The 14,457-nt window shown below is 32.3% G+C and overlaps 1 protein-coding gene across 1 annotated transcript in view; it reads right to left on the reverse strand.

The window, feature by feature from the left end:
- Positions 1-1,456: 1,456 nt before the first annotated feature.
- SI (sucrase-isomaltase) overlaps positions 1,457-14,457 on the reverse strand; it is a 102,059-nt gene continuing 89,058 nt past the window's right edge. Inside the window, exons 41-48 of the mRNA XM_030329639.1 lie at positions 13,586-13,734; positions 11,542-11,626; positions 11,401-11,457; positions 10,678-10,802; positions 8,918-9,006; positions 4,904-4,953; positions 4,487-4,654; positions 1,457-1,655 (exon numbers count right to left, since the gene is read on the reverse strand). Of these exons, the coding sequence (XP_030185499.1) occupies positions 1,587-1,655; positions 4,487-4,654; positions 4,904-4,953; positions 8,918-9,006; positions 10,678-10,802; positions 11,401-11,457; positions 11,542-11,626; positions 13,586-13,734 (792 nt within the window). The 3' untranslated portion in view covers positions 1,457-1,586. The remainder of the gene's footprint in view (positions 1,656-4,486; positions 4,655-4,903; positions 4,954-8,917; positions 9,007-10,677; positions 10,803-11,400; positions 11,458-11,541; positions 11,627-13,585; positions 13,735-14,457) is intronic.

A 14,457-nucleotide genomic window follows, 5' to 3' on the forward strand; every position in this document is an offset into this window, starting at 1 on the left:
TGTGTTCTTCAAATAAATACCCAGAAGTAGAATTCCTGTATCTTGTGATAGTTCTGCTTTCAGTTTTTGCAGAAACTTTATACTGTTTTCCATAGTGACTACACCAATTACATTCCCACCAACAAAGCACAAGTGTTCTCCTTTCTCCACATCCTCATCAACACTTGTTATTTATTGTCTTTTTGATAATAATAATTATTATCCTTCTTATTGTTTCCCAAGTCCTTGTATTCTGAGTTATTAATTGCCTTAAATATTCTACTTTAATAATGTTTTAATTTTTAGTTAGAAAAGAATTGTATCAAGTTACAGATATTACTTGATTAAGTAAATTCAAAGAAACCCAAGTGTTAAAAAATACCAATGAATACTATTTTAGACCATGATTTAGAGCCTTGCAAACCACATAAATGAGTTAGAATGGTTTATTCAACTAGGTAAATAGAAAAAAAATTAATATTTTTTTTTCTGTATAAAAAGCAAACGTGGAGTACCTGGGTGGCTCAGTCAGTTAAGCGTCTGACTTCAGCTCAGGTCATGATCTCACAGTTCGTGAGTTCAAGCCCTGTGTTGGGCTCTGTGCTGGCAACTTAGAGCCTGGAGCCTGCTTAGGATTCTGTGTCTCCCTCTCTCTCTGCCCCTCCTCCGCTCACACTCTGTCTCAAAAATAAATAAACATTAAAGGAAAATTTTAAAGAAAAAACAAAGCTAAAACAGAAATTTGGGTTTCTGTTATAGACTGAATGGTTGTGTCCCTCCCAAATTCATTGGTTGAACCCCCAATCTCCAAAATGATGGCATTTGGAGGAGCACCTTTGAGAAGTACTTAGGCCATGAGGATGGAGCCCTCATGAATGGGGTTAATGCCTTCTAAGAGACACCAGAGAGCTGGTGTCCTTTCTGCTCTTGGCCATGTGAGGATACAAGGAGAGGATGGCCATCTGCAAACCAGAAAGAGGGTCCTCACTGGACACCAAATCTTATGGCAACTTCATCAGACTTCTCAGCCACCAGCACAATGAGAAATAAATGTCTGTTGCTCAAGCCACTCAGTCTATGATAATTTGTCACAGCAACCTAAACTAAAACAATTTTCTTTTGGAAAATAAAGAGAAATGTATATTTTTTATACCTATGTGCATTTTATTTTCTGTGTCCTAATTAAATGTAGATACTAAGAAATAAATATGATGACAACTGTTGTTACCTGACTTAAATTTACTAAACATTGGAGAAAATACTGTATACAATTACACAAAAATGTCATTTAAATAATCACTTATTTTAATTATATCTCAGTTATGCACATATATATTTAGTAACTAGTTTATGGTTTTGGCTGATATTTAGCAAGGTAACTAGAATTACTTAAATCTTACTAAATATGTTAAAAAACTGGATTTAGAACACATTAATGTAATAAAATTAGTATTAATATCAATGTACCCTATGGAATAACTTTAGATAGACTTTATTAAAATATTTTATACAATATAAGAAACCAACAAAGAGAAAAAACTGTAAGTACAGTGAATCTTAAATCCAGGTGTTAATTTCCTTTTGACAACTGGAATTGATGGTGATCTTCATGACCAGATGATTTCTATTGGTTCATCAAGAATAACATTATTTACTGTCAGATCAATATTTAATATCTAAAAAGAAAGTAAAATGATAATTATTATTTAATCAGAACAATGTTGGGTCCCTTTGTTTTTTTAACAAAGACTATTTCCATAAATAAATTTTCTCTAAGTAACATGATAGTCTTTGTTTCTTTTTTTTTTTTTTGATGAATTTTTATTCCAGAGAGCTCACAACTATTTCACTAATAATCTCACCCAACCCACTCATTATTCAAATAAAAATAAATCTCAGATAGGTGGAATGGTTGTTAAAAGATTGTGAAAAACTAAAACTATTAACCAGTCATCTTGATTTCTATTACTTTACTCTTTCTCCATATTCTGAAACATGGTATTATTTATAATTGCATTAGATAAATCTCTGTGCTTCCTGCTCTCAAATATGAGCCAGTCATCTACACACACAAATTAGATTAGAAATATGTTTTCTTTTGCATCAATCCCTAAAGGTTTAGGATGCTGAATTTATCGCCAATAATTTCAATTTTGTTGTGTTACTTTCTTTCACTGGACAGAATCTCAATTAGACCACGTAGGGACTAATTATGGAGGTGTCTAAGCAGCTGTAGTCCATCACATGTAATGTTTTTATGATATGATTTCATTAGACCTTACCATTGCTTTTTCTCCAATACACTCACATGACTTTCTGTGCCTTAGCTCAGAAAGTTTAGATTCAATTATCAAAGATGCAAAAGAAGAGGAAGAGAATCAACATTCCTTTACTGCCTACTGAATACCAGGCACTCTTATAGGGGCTTTATAAAATATATTCTTTTCTAAAGCACAACATTCTGGGCAGTAGAAGAATTTAAAAGGTAAAAGTTAAATAATTTTTTAAAATATAAATTAGCCAGATTTGAAACTGACCATCTTACACCAAAATCTAACTTAGTTCCTTTTTACCAAAACTGAAAAGCAACAAGTACGTCAGATAGCTTTTAATAGCTGTACAAAAGACAACAAAATGTAACTATTGCTAGGAAAATGTTTTTTAAATAATATGGATAAAGCAATTAAATCATGTTTTGCATATAATTCCCACACCCATGGAGAAGGGCAACCAGGATAAAGAAAGAAATTGACCACTCTCTAGTTTTCCCATATATGTAGAAAGGTTGGAAATAGTAGGTGCTCATTAATATTTGTTTTAATTAAATGAGTTTAGAAGGCACTGCTCAATTGTTAGTAGTTAAAATCTTTTGTAATCCCTGAGGTAATGAAATGTTGTAAAATTTCTTGTGAATGGATCTAGAAGTAGTGTAATGAATTTTTCTTTATAAATGATGTGTTTTTATGCCAAATATTCAGTCAAAATCAACTTGAAAAGATATTTGATATGTTAAAATATCTTATTTGACATTGTTCACCTGATTGTATTTAGTTGTTTTTTTTTTTTATAGTAAAAGTTAGGAACTTTATTTTTACCAATGTAGTAGTAAATAAAGAGTAAGAAAGTATATATGGCAAATCACCCTTTTTATTCTGATTGAATATTGGGCAGTTCAAAAACACAGATTGCTAATTATGATTGATAACTATTAACTATTTATTCTTGGAGAATTAATTTTCCTCTTGCAGAACTCAGTTTCTTGGTCTACCATATGATTAACACTGGACTAAATCAGTGATGGCTTTACCATACAATTTTATAAACCAGTAAAATTTTAAAAAGAAGAAAAATGGGAGTGGAGCACTGTGTTAATCAATTTTTTTATTACCAAGGAAGGACATTAAATATACAAAACTCTAACTTCCCAACCTCTATATAATTTAAAGAAATAAACTTATTTTGATACAAAAATAGTAATTAAGACATAGTTCTGTATTAAAGGGGAAACGGTACTTGGCTACAAAACAGTAGTAACAACAAGACAGGTATTAAGTTTCAACTGGATGAAACAATCTTTCAGGTGCTGTGCATCTCTCATGTTTATAAAATCTATGAGGACCTAGGACTGTGGTCCAAGATGTGATTGTTATTTTTTTTTAAGTTGAAGTCAGTCAAGTAACTGGCTATTTTGTAAATTACGTTCACCTGAAGCGACTGGTTGACTCACAGATACTTATTTTTATACAGCTACAAAGACAAAAGGTACACACACACACACACACACACACACACACACACACACAATCACACAGTTTTAGCAGTGCAGACATAGCCTTATACTTGGATCACTTATGACAGTTAGCTGTTTTCTAGAATATATGCACTTTGGAATCTACCTTTTCAGAACAAAGATTCCAGAATTTAAATCGGAAGGAGCTTAAGAGATTGTTCACTTGCATATTCTTATTTAACTTGAAAGAAAAAAAAGACTTAAAATTATTTGTTCAATGTAAAAAACTAATTACTGGCAACAATGGACTATAACATAAAAATCCTGATACCTTATTTAACATATGAACCATATCCTCATACACCTGTGTGTCAAATTATTCGTGAGTGCCAACAGACACATCTTGCAAGCATTTCCAAGTATATTTTATCTAAGATGTATTAAATGTTTAAATGTAGACATTTTATATTTGAAAAAAAAATTAAATTTTAAGGCACTTTACCATATAGGGACAACTGATTTAGAGGCTTAATGGAAATTTATCTTGCTTAGATTATATCAGGAGAATTGTAACATACATTCCATTAGGTTGATTCATATGACATGTTACTAAGGATGATAATAATGGCGATAGTTCAGGAAGTTTAATGAATATGAATAAACAACAAAGGTCATAGGTATCCATAATTATGCTTCTTGACGGATAGGAAATATAAGATATCCATATAGACATTTTGAAAAACTCTATTAAAAAGTGTGTTTTCCTTTGTCACTTACCTCGTTGTTTGCCTCTTGAGTAAATTTAACTGACACTTTATTTCCATTATATATGAGATTAACCTCATTAACAGAAGTCTTTCCTTTCCCCCATATGTTGATGAATCCAAGCCTCATTTCATTTTTGTTTATGTAACCATTTTTCAATATAGTGCTTGTCAAGGTATTCTATAAAGTCACAGAAAAAGAAGTAATATAAACCCTTCATTTTCAAAAGCAATTAAATCTTTTAAAATCTATGTCTGTTAACTACAGTGGATTTCATAGTATAGCAAATTATTTACTCACATATTTGAAATGAGATACATTATACAACAAATATGAAATACAAAAATATAAATAAATATAAAATCTGGCATAAAATTTCAAATATTATTTAACGCAATTGCATACAAATGATCTGGCATGAATACATACCTTGTTCAAATTAAACTGTACCAGGAAATATAAGTCTCTTTCATAGGTGTCTGTAGAGAGAAAAAAAGGTAATATATTTATATTTCCAAAGAAGAAAAATAGTAAAAACTAGTATATCTTGCTTCTCTTTCCCAGTATAAAGGGTATCAAATACCATCAACACATATCAAATTTTTCTCTAAGTTTACTGAACTTTTTCAAATATAGTCCAAGAAGGACTAAGATATGAAGGATGAGTCTCACCAGAGAGGGCTACAGAAGGCCAGGAGTGTGTGTATCTGTATGTAGGAGGGTAACACTAAGGGGTGACAGGTCTAAAATCACTTTAAACACCTCTGGGAGGGTGAAATAAGTAAAAGAATTAACAGAATTGGGTGGTGATAGTGGTGGACACTTATGGGCCACTTCAATGACTGACAACATAATAATATGTATAAAGGCAAATGAATATGATGGTAACATATTCTAGTGTCATTTGAGAAAAATATTCAGTTGTTAGAGACTATTATAGGTCTACTGAAATACAAATAATAAAACAGGGTTTATATCCATGTTCATCAAAATATAATCTTGCCATATTAAAATCAATTTTTAAAATAATTTCACAGTTTAAATTAAGTACTATTCGTCAAACTTTAAGTACTTTATCACATTGCTCTAAGATAAGTTATTTTATTATTCTTATGGTTGAAGAGGAATGTGAGTCCCAGAGAAGTTAAATAAATGGCTGAAAGTAAATGAACTAATTATTAACAAAAGCTGGAAACAAGTCTAGATTTCCCTGAATTCTAAGATTGTGTTTAGAGGTAAAACTAAACAAGCATGGGTAAGACAGAAAGGCGAAAGTGGAGACAAATACATGACTGAAACAAAATAACATTGAGGGGTGCCTGGGTGGCTCTGTAGGTTAAGCATCCGACTCTTGACCTGGGCTCAGGTCATGATCTCATGTTTATGAGTCTGAACTCCACTCTGGGTTCTGTAGTGACAGCATGGGAGCCTGCATGGGATCCTGTCTCTTCCTCTCTCTGCTCCTCCCCCCAGGTGCACATGTGAGTGCATGCACCTTCTCTCTCTCTCAAAATAAATAAATAAACTTAAAAAAAAAACATTGAAAAAGTAACAAATTTTAATTTCCTCTTCCAACTTATAAATGCCGGCATTAGATTAAATAATTCTCTGAAAATTAGTTTGCAATTAATTTTTCCTACACTAAAATTAAATTATGTTCTGCCTAAAACATTTTTTCTATATGTACCAATGTATGCATGGCTTATTTGATATGTGTTCTGAGGCAAAAATTTTAGTCTTAACTTTTAACTATACAAATATAGCATAAGTTTTTAAGACCAATTGTTTATAGAACCATGAGGTAAAAGAACACAGAAGTGATAACTATTAGGAAGATATGGGCAGTTTTGTTGTTTTTCATAAATAAGAAAAAAATACCACATATGATGTTAGTCAAGAGTACACATACATCTATTTCATTAAGATAAGTAGGACAGGGGTGGCTGGGTGGCTCAGTCACTTAAGCATCCAACTCTTGAGTTCAGCTCAAGTCATGATCTCACAGTTCGTGAGATCGAGCCCCCTGTCCAGCTCTGCATTGACAGTGAAGAGCCTGCTTGGACTCTCTCCCCACTCCCTGTGCACCTTCCTCACATGCACTCTATTAAAATAAATAAATAAATAAATAAATAAATAAATAAATAAATAAACATTTTAAAAAAAAGATAAGTAGGACAAAATAAGATTTTACTAATCTACAACTTTATTAGTTAGCATGGTCAAAATTTACTTAATATACACGAGTTTCAAGATAGGTTTACAGAAGTCCCCTTTTATGTGTAGGGGGTACATTCTAAGATGCCCCCACAGTGGATGTCAGAAACCTCAGACAGTACCAAACCCTGTATACACTCTGCTTTTTTTTTATAAAAGACTCACCTCTGATATAGCTTAATTTATAAATTAAGAACAGTAATAGATGAACAGTAACTAAAAATAGAACAATTATAACAATATGGTGTAATAATAAAAGTTATGTGAATGTGTTCTCTCACTCTCAAAATGCCTTATTGTGCTATATTCATCCTTGCTGTGACAATGTGAGATGAAAAATGCCTACATGATGAAATGATCATTTCAGAAGTAGGATCATTTGCTTCGGGACCACGGTTGACTGTGGGTAACCAAAATGGCAGAAAGCAAAACCATGGAAAAGGAGGAAATGCTGTATTTTATCTTTGATTTTCTTTGAGGTAAAAAATATATATCAGCAAAAAATAATACATTATAAAATGTGAATGTACTTAAAGGAGGAAAAAAATTAGTGTCTATCAACTAGATTGATGAGTTTGCTGTGAGAGAAAACTTCTTTGGAGATTCTGATCCACTCAATCCGAGCACTCTAAGCATCTGTTGTGTATTGTTGTTGCTGTTTACTCAAGAAATGTCAAGGGATTATCTGAAATCTTTGTACCTAATTATAACAAAAATACTGAGATTGTGCAATATAACCAAAAAACGCTAAATACCATTAGCCAAAATAATTTTGTATGTTTATATAGAGGGATCAAGAAATAAATATCTGAATTATGTTACTTTTCAGTAATTAAAAAAACCTGCCATGAAACTTTAATAGGGTAAAGGTCATATCAACTTCTTTCATCTATATCTTAGTTTGGTAAGTAGAGCTACAGAAAAATTTCTAAGGGGCACGTTGTCTCCTTTGCTGTTCAAAGGAATTAACTTAATTTGTTAGATAGTTAAATTCAAAGATTCCAAGACAAGGTTTAAATTATGTACTACTCAACTTTACAACCCTGGGAAGCTGTAGGCAAATTCAAAGTACAACCTGCTGGACCCAGGTGAGAAAGGCTGCAAACTTAGTACAACCCCTCTTTTTGTGTTAATAAAGGTCAGGACTCTAAAAACAGGATTTTAACTAATAGTGGTCGATTCTTCACCTTAAATCACAAAATACTAGGAAAGGGTTTTTTTAAGAGTCTTGATTATTACAATATGATTCTTATATTAATCTTCTGATGTACTTTATTTACTAATAAATAATTCTTATTGTTAATATTGAAAAATATTAACTATGATTCACCTAAAAAGATACAAGATAAATGTCTTTGCTAGTACTGAAAGATCTCTCTTCCACAGATAATTTAATTAGATTGCAATGAACTGCTCCATGAGAACAACGACTCACCCAGATATTAGTTTTTATGTGGATTGTGTTAAGTGAATATTCAGATTTCCCATCTAGTAGAGCTGGCATTATTAATGACAGTCAATAAACCTAATCCACAATGAGTGTTTAACTAACAGCATAATCATCACCTGAAGGTGATACCTGGCCTCTCCCCAAATTAATGGAAATTAAGTGGTCCTCAGAATTTGCATTTTTAATAGCCTACTGCAAGTGATTCAGAGGACAATGGCCAGCAAAACACACATTGCTGGAAGCTTGGTGGTTCAGTTTGGTTTTAAGAAATAGTCATAAACATAGATCTAAGTTTAAATCTTTAAAGTTTTCATGTAAAAATATTGAATACAAAAAAATAGCCATGAAATACAAAATCAAACTTGAGTTTTGTTTCTAGACTATGTCAGGTTTTAGTGGCATCCTTTATGCATCACCACGTACACATGGAACATGGCTTTTCAGCTGGGCAGACCTCATACATATGGAATGTCTATCATGAATGGCATGGGCTAACTTCAGGAGTAAAAGATGATCCATATACAATCTCTGTACACACACATCTCTTAGATATGCAGACATTTACCATAGGGATCTACTATATTTAGGATAAGAGAAAAGTCTTTAATGTTCGTAACACTAAGTTTTTAAGTTGGTTCAGCTAATTATTAAATGATTTCAGCTTTGTATAATATTATTAGCTTTCATTCAGCCTCCAAAGTACAGTAGTAGATACATAAAACTAATGTGACATATATGTATGTCAGCAATTACATTTTTCAACTAAATGGAACACTCACCTATACTCTCTCCATCATCCCAAAACAGAGATCCCTGTGCCATCTGATTAGCATCTGCGGCAACAATGAGCTTCATGTAGTTTTGTCGACTAAAAAAAAAAGACATAATTTTAACCAATGTTTATACAGTAGCATATGTTTAGTTATGATATGGCACCCACATAAGTATCCAAATGAAAACAAAGATGATTATCAACTAAGGAGAATACAAACTGTTTTAGACCAATAAAATTAAAGGACTTTCCTTTTGTGATGAGCTACTGGGAACGATATAAACCGTAAAATCCTTCACATTTAATAGAAAATATCATGCATGTCTTTTGATCTATTGTAACAAATTGAAAGGAGCCTCACTTATAACAGTTATAACCATGTTAAATTTATTGATATATTTATTTATTTTTCTCTCTGCTAATCCTGTCACTGACCATTAGACATGAAACTATATTAATAGCAATTTTCATTTATTATCATTTAAACCTTCTTCACATTTCCATACATAAATCACTGAAATATCATTGGAAATTATTAACAAGAATGTGAAGAGTAGTATGAAAATTTTAAGTTCTATTCTTGAAATGGGCAATCCGTCCCAAGCTTGTGCCTGCATAGGCCCATTTATGAACTAAATATCTGCTTCCATGCTCACTGTACAAGTGATTTCATTTGATAGCTTCATATTCCTAAGGAAGGATTTCTCAGACAGTTACACTTAGGCATAATTACCTTTTCCAATCACAAATGTTGAAGGTTGTACTGCCATGGAAATTCCCTAAAATATCCAAAACATCTAGCATTCAAATCTCTACAGCAACTTAATATTTTCCATGTAAAGATGTTAACATGTCTTAGCATGAATTTATATACATATATATACATAATTTAAATTTTAGTTAACATATAGTACTATAGTTAATATTGTTAAGTTGTTTATATATAGTTATATTGTTATAACTATATATGGAGTTACATTGTTAACTATATATTTTATTGTATGTTAACTAAAATTTAAATTAAAAAAAGGGAAAAATATTAAAAAAGCATGTTTTTAAAGCAAACAGTATTGGAAGATAGGGCAGTGTTCTTTTTAAGTTAATTAAAGAAAAATTTACTGCCCAGGGCGCCTGCGTGGCTCAGTCGGTTAAGTGTCCCACTCCTCATTTTGGCTCAGGTCAAGATCTCACCATTTGTGACATCAAGCCCTGTGTTGGGTTCTGGGCTGACAGCGCAGAACCTGCTTGGGTCCCTCTCTCTCTCTCTCTTTCTCTCTGTCTCTCTCTCTCACTCTTTCTGTCTCTTTCTCACACACACACACACACACACACACACACAAAATAAATAAACTTAAAAAAATTTACTGGCCAGTATAATAACAAAGGTAAAGTCTCCCTTGGAAGCAAACAATGAACATGTTTGCTTGCAGCCCATTATAAAAGATTGCCTAGGTTTGGAGTTCCTTAGCTGTGGCACAAACCTCCTACATGTGTAGCACCTGCCTCGGCATAGGCCACTCCATGTCATCCCCATGGAACTTTGGGGACAAAGAAAAGAGCAAACATGAAGTTTGTGTGTCTTGTTATGCCTTGAGTAAAACAGACCTTTGTGTCCTACCCAAAATTCATGACACCGTGGCAGACTAACTTACAAAGTAATTTGTAAGCTTTGAAGTAGGGTAAAATCTCAGACCCCTTCCCAGTTCTTGACAATTCTGACATGACGTATCCACAATTTAATCTGAGCTCTATAAACACTTCACTTACCTGTAAAATGTGTTTAAACCAGCCTCTTGACATGGTAGAATGTGACCACCACGGACATGTAGGTTTATTTTATATAGAGGAGCTTCAAATTCATTAAATTTTCCTCTAACACCAATATCTTGGCCCTGGAAATGAGATGTTTGGAAGGAAAGAACACAGGCAATAAGAAATGGAATCACCAGCAATATTGGTGCTTGAGAGGTTGCATTTTATAAATCAAATGATATACTTAATTTATAAATTAATAAAAACTCAAATACTTATTCAGGAAATCATATTGTTTAAAGCATGTACTTCTTAATTATTAATAGCTTTGAAAATAATTTACTACTATTTGTTTTTGTGATGCTCACATGAAGAAAATGTGTGGGTTTTGAAAAGTCACAAAAGTTATTCCTGACTTTTCACATACATTATTCTTGGAAGGACTACATCACCTTTAATGATAATTTCATATATTCAATAAAGGGCAATGAACTTTTTGTGTATAATGTGCACTCTCTATGCTTATTCAGTAAAATAAATCAATGTCTACATAACAAACAATGGGGCATAAATTAACTCTCTTTCACTGTGTGTTAATTTGATTCAGCTGTAATTAGCAAGAACTATCTTACTCTTTTTAAATGTAAAGTAGACCAAATATGTCCCTAAAGAAAAGGCTTGGATCAAATTGTTACTCATTTCCACTTTGGCAATGCCCTAGAATTCTTAACTACTTACCGTATGATAATCAAACCACCGAGCATCAGGGACGTAGCCTGCTACAGTGTCCCTATACTGGAATTTAAAGATATAATCATTGAAAACATATAAACCAAATACAAAACTATTTTGTGAACAAAAATGTATGATAGAACTTACAGGTTGCAGTACAGGGGTAACCATAAACGCTGGACCCCACAAGAACTGCTTGAATATATCCCAGGTTAGCTTGTCATTAAAGAACCTTGACAAAATATTCACAAATAAGTAAATCTGAATATCATAAAATAATTATTCAAATCACATTTTGCAGTATAGACTTGTGTGGACTGAAATGAAAACCAAACTATAAACAAATCAAAAACAATTCTATCAGTTAGGATTTAATATGCAGTAATTAGCACACTATTTTATGAGTAAATCTAGATTCTAACTAAATTTACTTCAAAATACAGAGAATGTCTATAAGACCAGCTGAATGAGAAACCTCTGAAGAGAACTCATAGAGGTACAAATATTAACTGTGCCTCATAAAAGATCAACAAACTAGGAAGCAAAAGTTGTAAGTACTCTGGATGAGAATTGTTAAACAGGTGTGCTCTAAGAACCTTGATTTGGTAATTCAAAAAGATTTTGCTTATCCTACTTAAAGCTCACTGAATGGTGCATTTAACTTAATATATTTCTGAATTTCAGATACAAATGGTTGGAAACACCAGAATCTGTTTTTCATAGTTTGAGAATAGTCACTATTAAATAACCACATTTTTTCTCTAATTGAAATGGAATTGCACATTTTTGTTTGTTCTCTTGTTTTTGTCTTGCTTTGTTGTACTATAAACTGAGATTAATGCCAAATGGGACTCTGAATTTACTCCTTCATGGACTTCCCATGGGAACAAAGGCCCAGATGTTCTCAATAGGACAAGAGTCTGCATAGTTAATAATAATGTTTCTGGTTGGGGACTCAGTCCAGAGCTGATAATTTGACTCTGCTGGGAAGTAAATAGGGAGAACACAAGAGGGGAAAGTCTGGAAATAAGAGAGGCAAGATATTAATAAAATTTTATCAAAAATAAAGAATGGATTATGGTAGATAAATTAATAAAGTAACTAGAGGCTGATATGAATCTAGGAATACCTATTATTTTTTAAAACCCTATTCTGAGAACAGAAGGCATACTGATCAACTTATTATTTTGTCATTTTGCCTTGTGTATTATTATTTATTTTAGTAAACATGTGCCGTATATTTTTACTGATTTATCAGTTGTGCAGTCTAACAAATCACCTCACTCAATTACTCTGGTAATATAAGGTACATAAGAAGTTAAGTATGATTATTTCAAAGGTTTTTTGTACTACTTTTAATTGTGTTGTTTTTGTGACATCAGCAATCAGAATTGTCTTGTATTTGCCTTAAAAATACAACAGGCTAAAATTTATGCAACTATGCTCCATAGAATAGAATTTCAAGATTTAATCATGTATCAGTTTGAGCTTTAAGAAGTGAATCCTAGGGCACCTGGGTGGCTCAGTCGGTTAAGCGTATGACTTTGGCTCAGGTCATGATCTCATGGTCCAGGAGTTCGAGCCCTACATCAGGCTCTGTGCTGATAGCTCAGAGCCTGGAGCCTACTTTAGATTCTGTGTCTCCCTCTCTCTGCCCCTCCCCCTGTTCACCCTCTGTCTCTTTCTCTCTTCCTCAAAAATAAATAAACATTAAAAAATATAAGAAGAAGTGAATCCAAAACAATTTTCTAGGGAGAATGTTAGAACTGTTCTAGGGTATTCTATAATACACCTCCAAGATGAGGTGAGATGGTTTTCTTCAGTAAGGTATATATATGGTAGATTTAATTAATTGCTCTAAACTTCAGTTAATCAAAGCATAATATAAAGGTAATATTACTTGTCTCCATTTTTAAAAGTCAATACAATAAGTATGTAAATCTAAATTTACTCTGGGTGTACAGTAGTTATTTCTAAGAATTATTACTTTGTAATAACTGATTAATGTTTCATTTTTAATAACATCCTGATTATCAATAGACTTATTTATGTAAATGTTTATTAACTGAAAATATATACTAAAATAACAATGAAAAAGTTTCCAGTTTCAAATATTCTATACTATGAGAGATTACTGAGTAAATTAAATGAAACCCATTTCTTTTTGGCAGGAAATAAAATGTGCACTTACTCATGCAAAAGGGGTCGAATAACAGTGCCACCATGAGCATGAATTTCATGCATCTGTGTATAGAAATAGGGTAGTAAAGTGTATCTAATATTTAGAATATTCTTTGACATTTCAGAAAAAGTTTCATTCCAGGAAGCAGGATCTTGTCTCTGAAACAAAGCAGAATGAAATAGTCATAAGCATTTGTCCTGGTTTAAATCATAATTTTCAGATACATATTTAGAGAATGAAAACTAGAAAATAATATTCATTCATTGCCATGTGTTATATACTTTCTTACCAAAAACCTTATGCAATAATATTACTATCATATGATGGAGAAAGAACATAATATTACTATTTCAATAAGAAAAATGCAAATTATACCCATAGTTTGATTTAGTTTAGGTGAACATATGTAAAGAACAGTTCAATTTGAATAGATGACAACATAATGATAATCAGGGTGAAAAGACTAGAAAATAAATGAAATGCTGTATAAAAGTGGGTTGAAACAGGGGTGCCTGACTGGTTCAGTGGGTTAAGCATCTGCATCTGCACAGAACCTGCTTAGGATCCTCTGTCTCCTCTCTCTGCCCCTCTCCGGTTTGTGCTATCTCACTCTCTCTTAAAAATAAACATTAACAAATTTTTAAAAAGTGGATTGGAATAAACAGAGATACCCAGAACCTATCATGGTGACCCCCACATTATGTGTTCTCCTGAGAAATGGATAAGTTATGATATTAAAGAATTAAGATAGCAGAAAGAAAGGACCTAATTAATGCTGGATAAGGAAGAACAACATGCCCAGATACACTCTGGAATACACACTCCAGGTAAAAAACTAAAGTTGATACTGGAAAGATTAAAAGCCTGTTAAGAAATGTTGT

This window comes from Lynx canadensis, chromosome C2, assembly GCF_007474595.2.
Source record: "Lynx canadensis isolate LIC74 chromosome C2, mLynCan4.pri.v2, whole genome shotgun sequence".
Lineage (NCBI taxonomy): Eukaryota > Metazoa > Chordata > Mammalia > Carnivora > Felidae > Lynx > Lynx canadensis.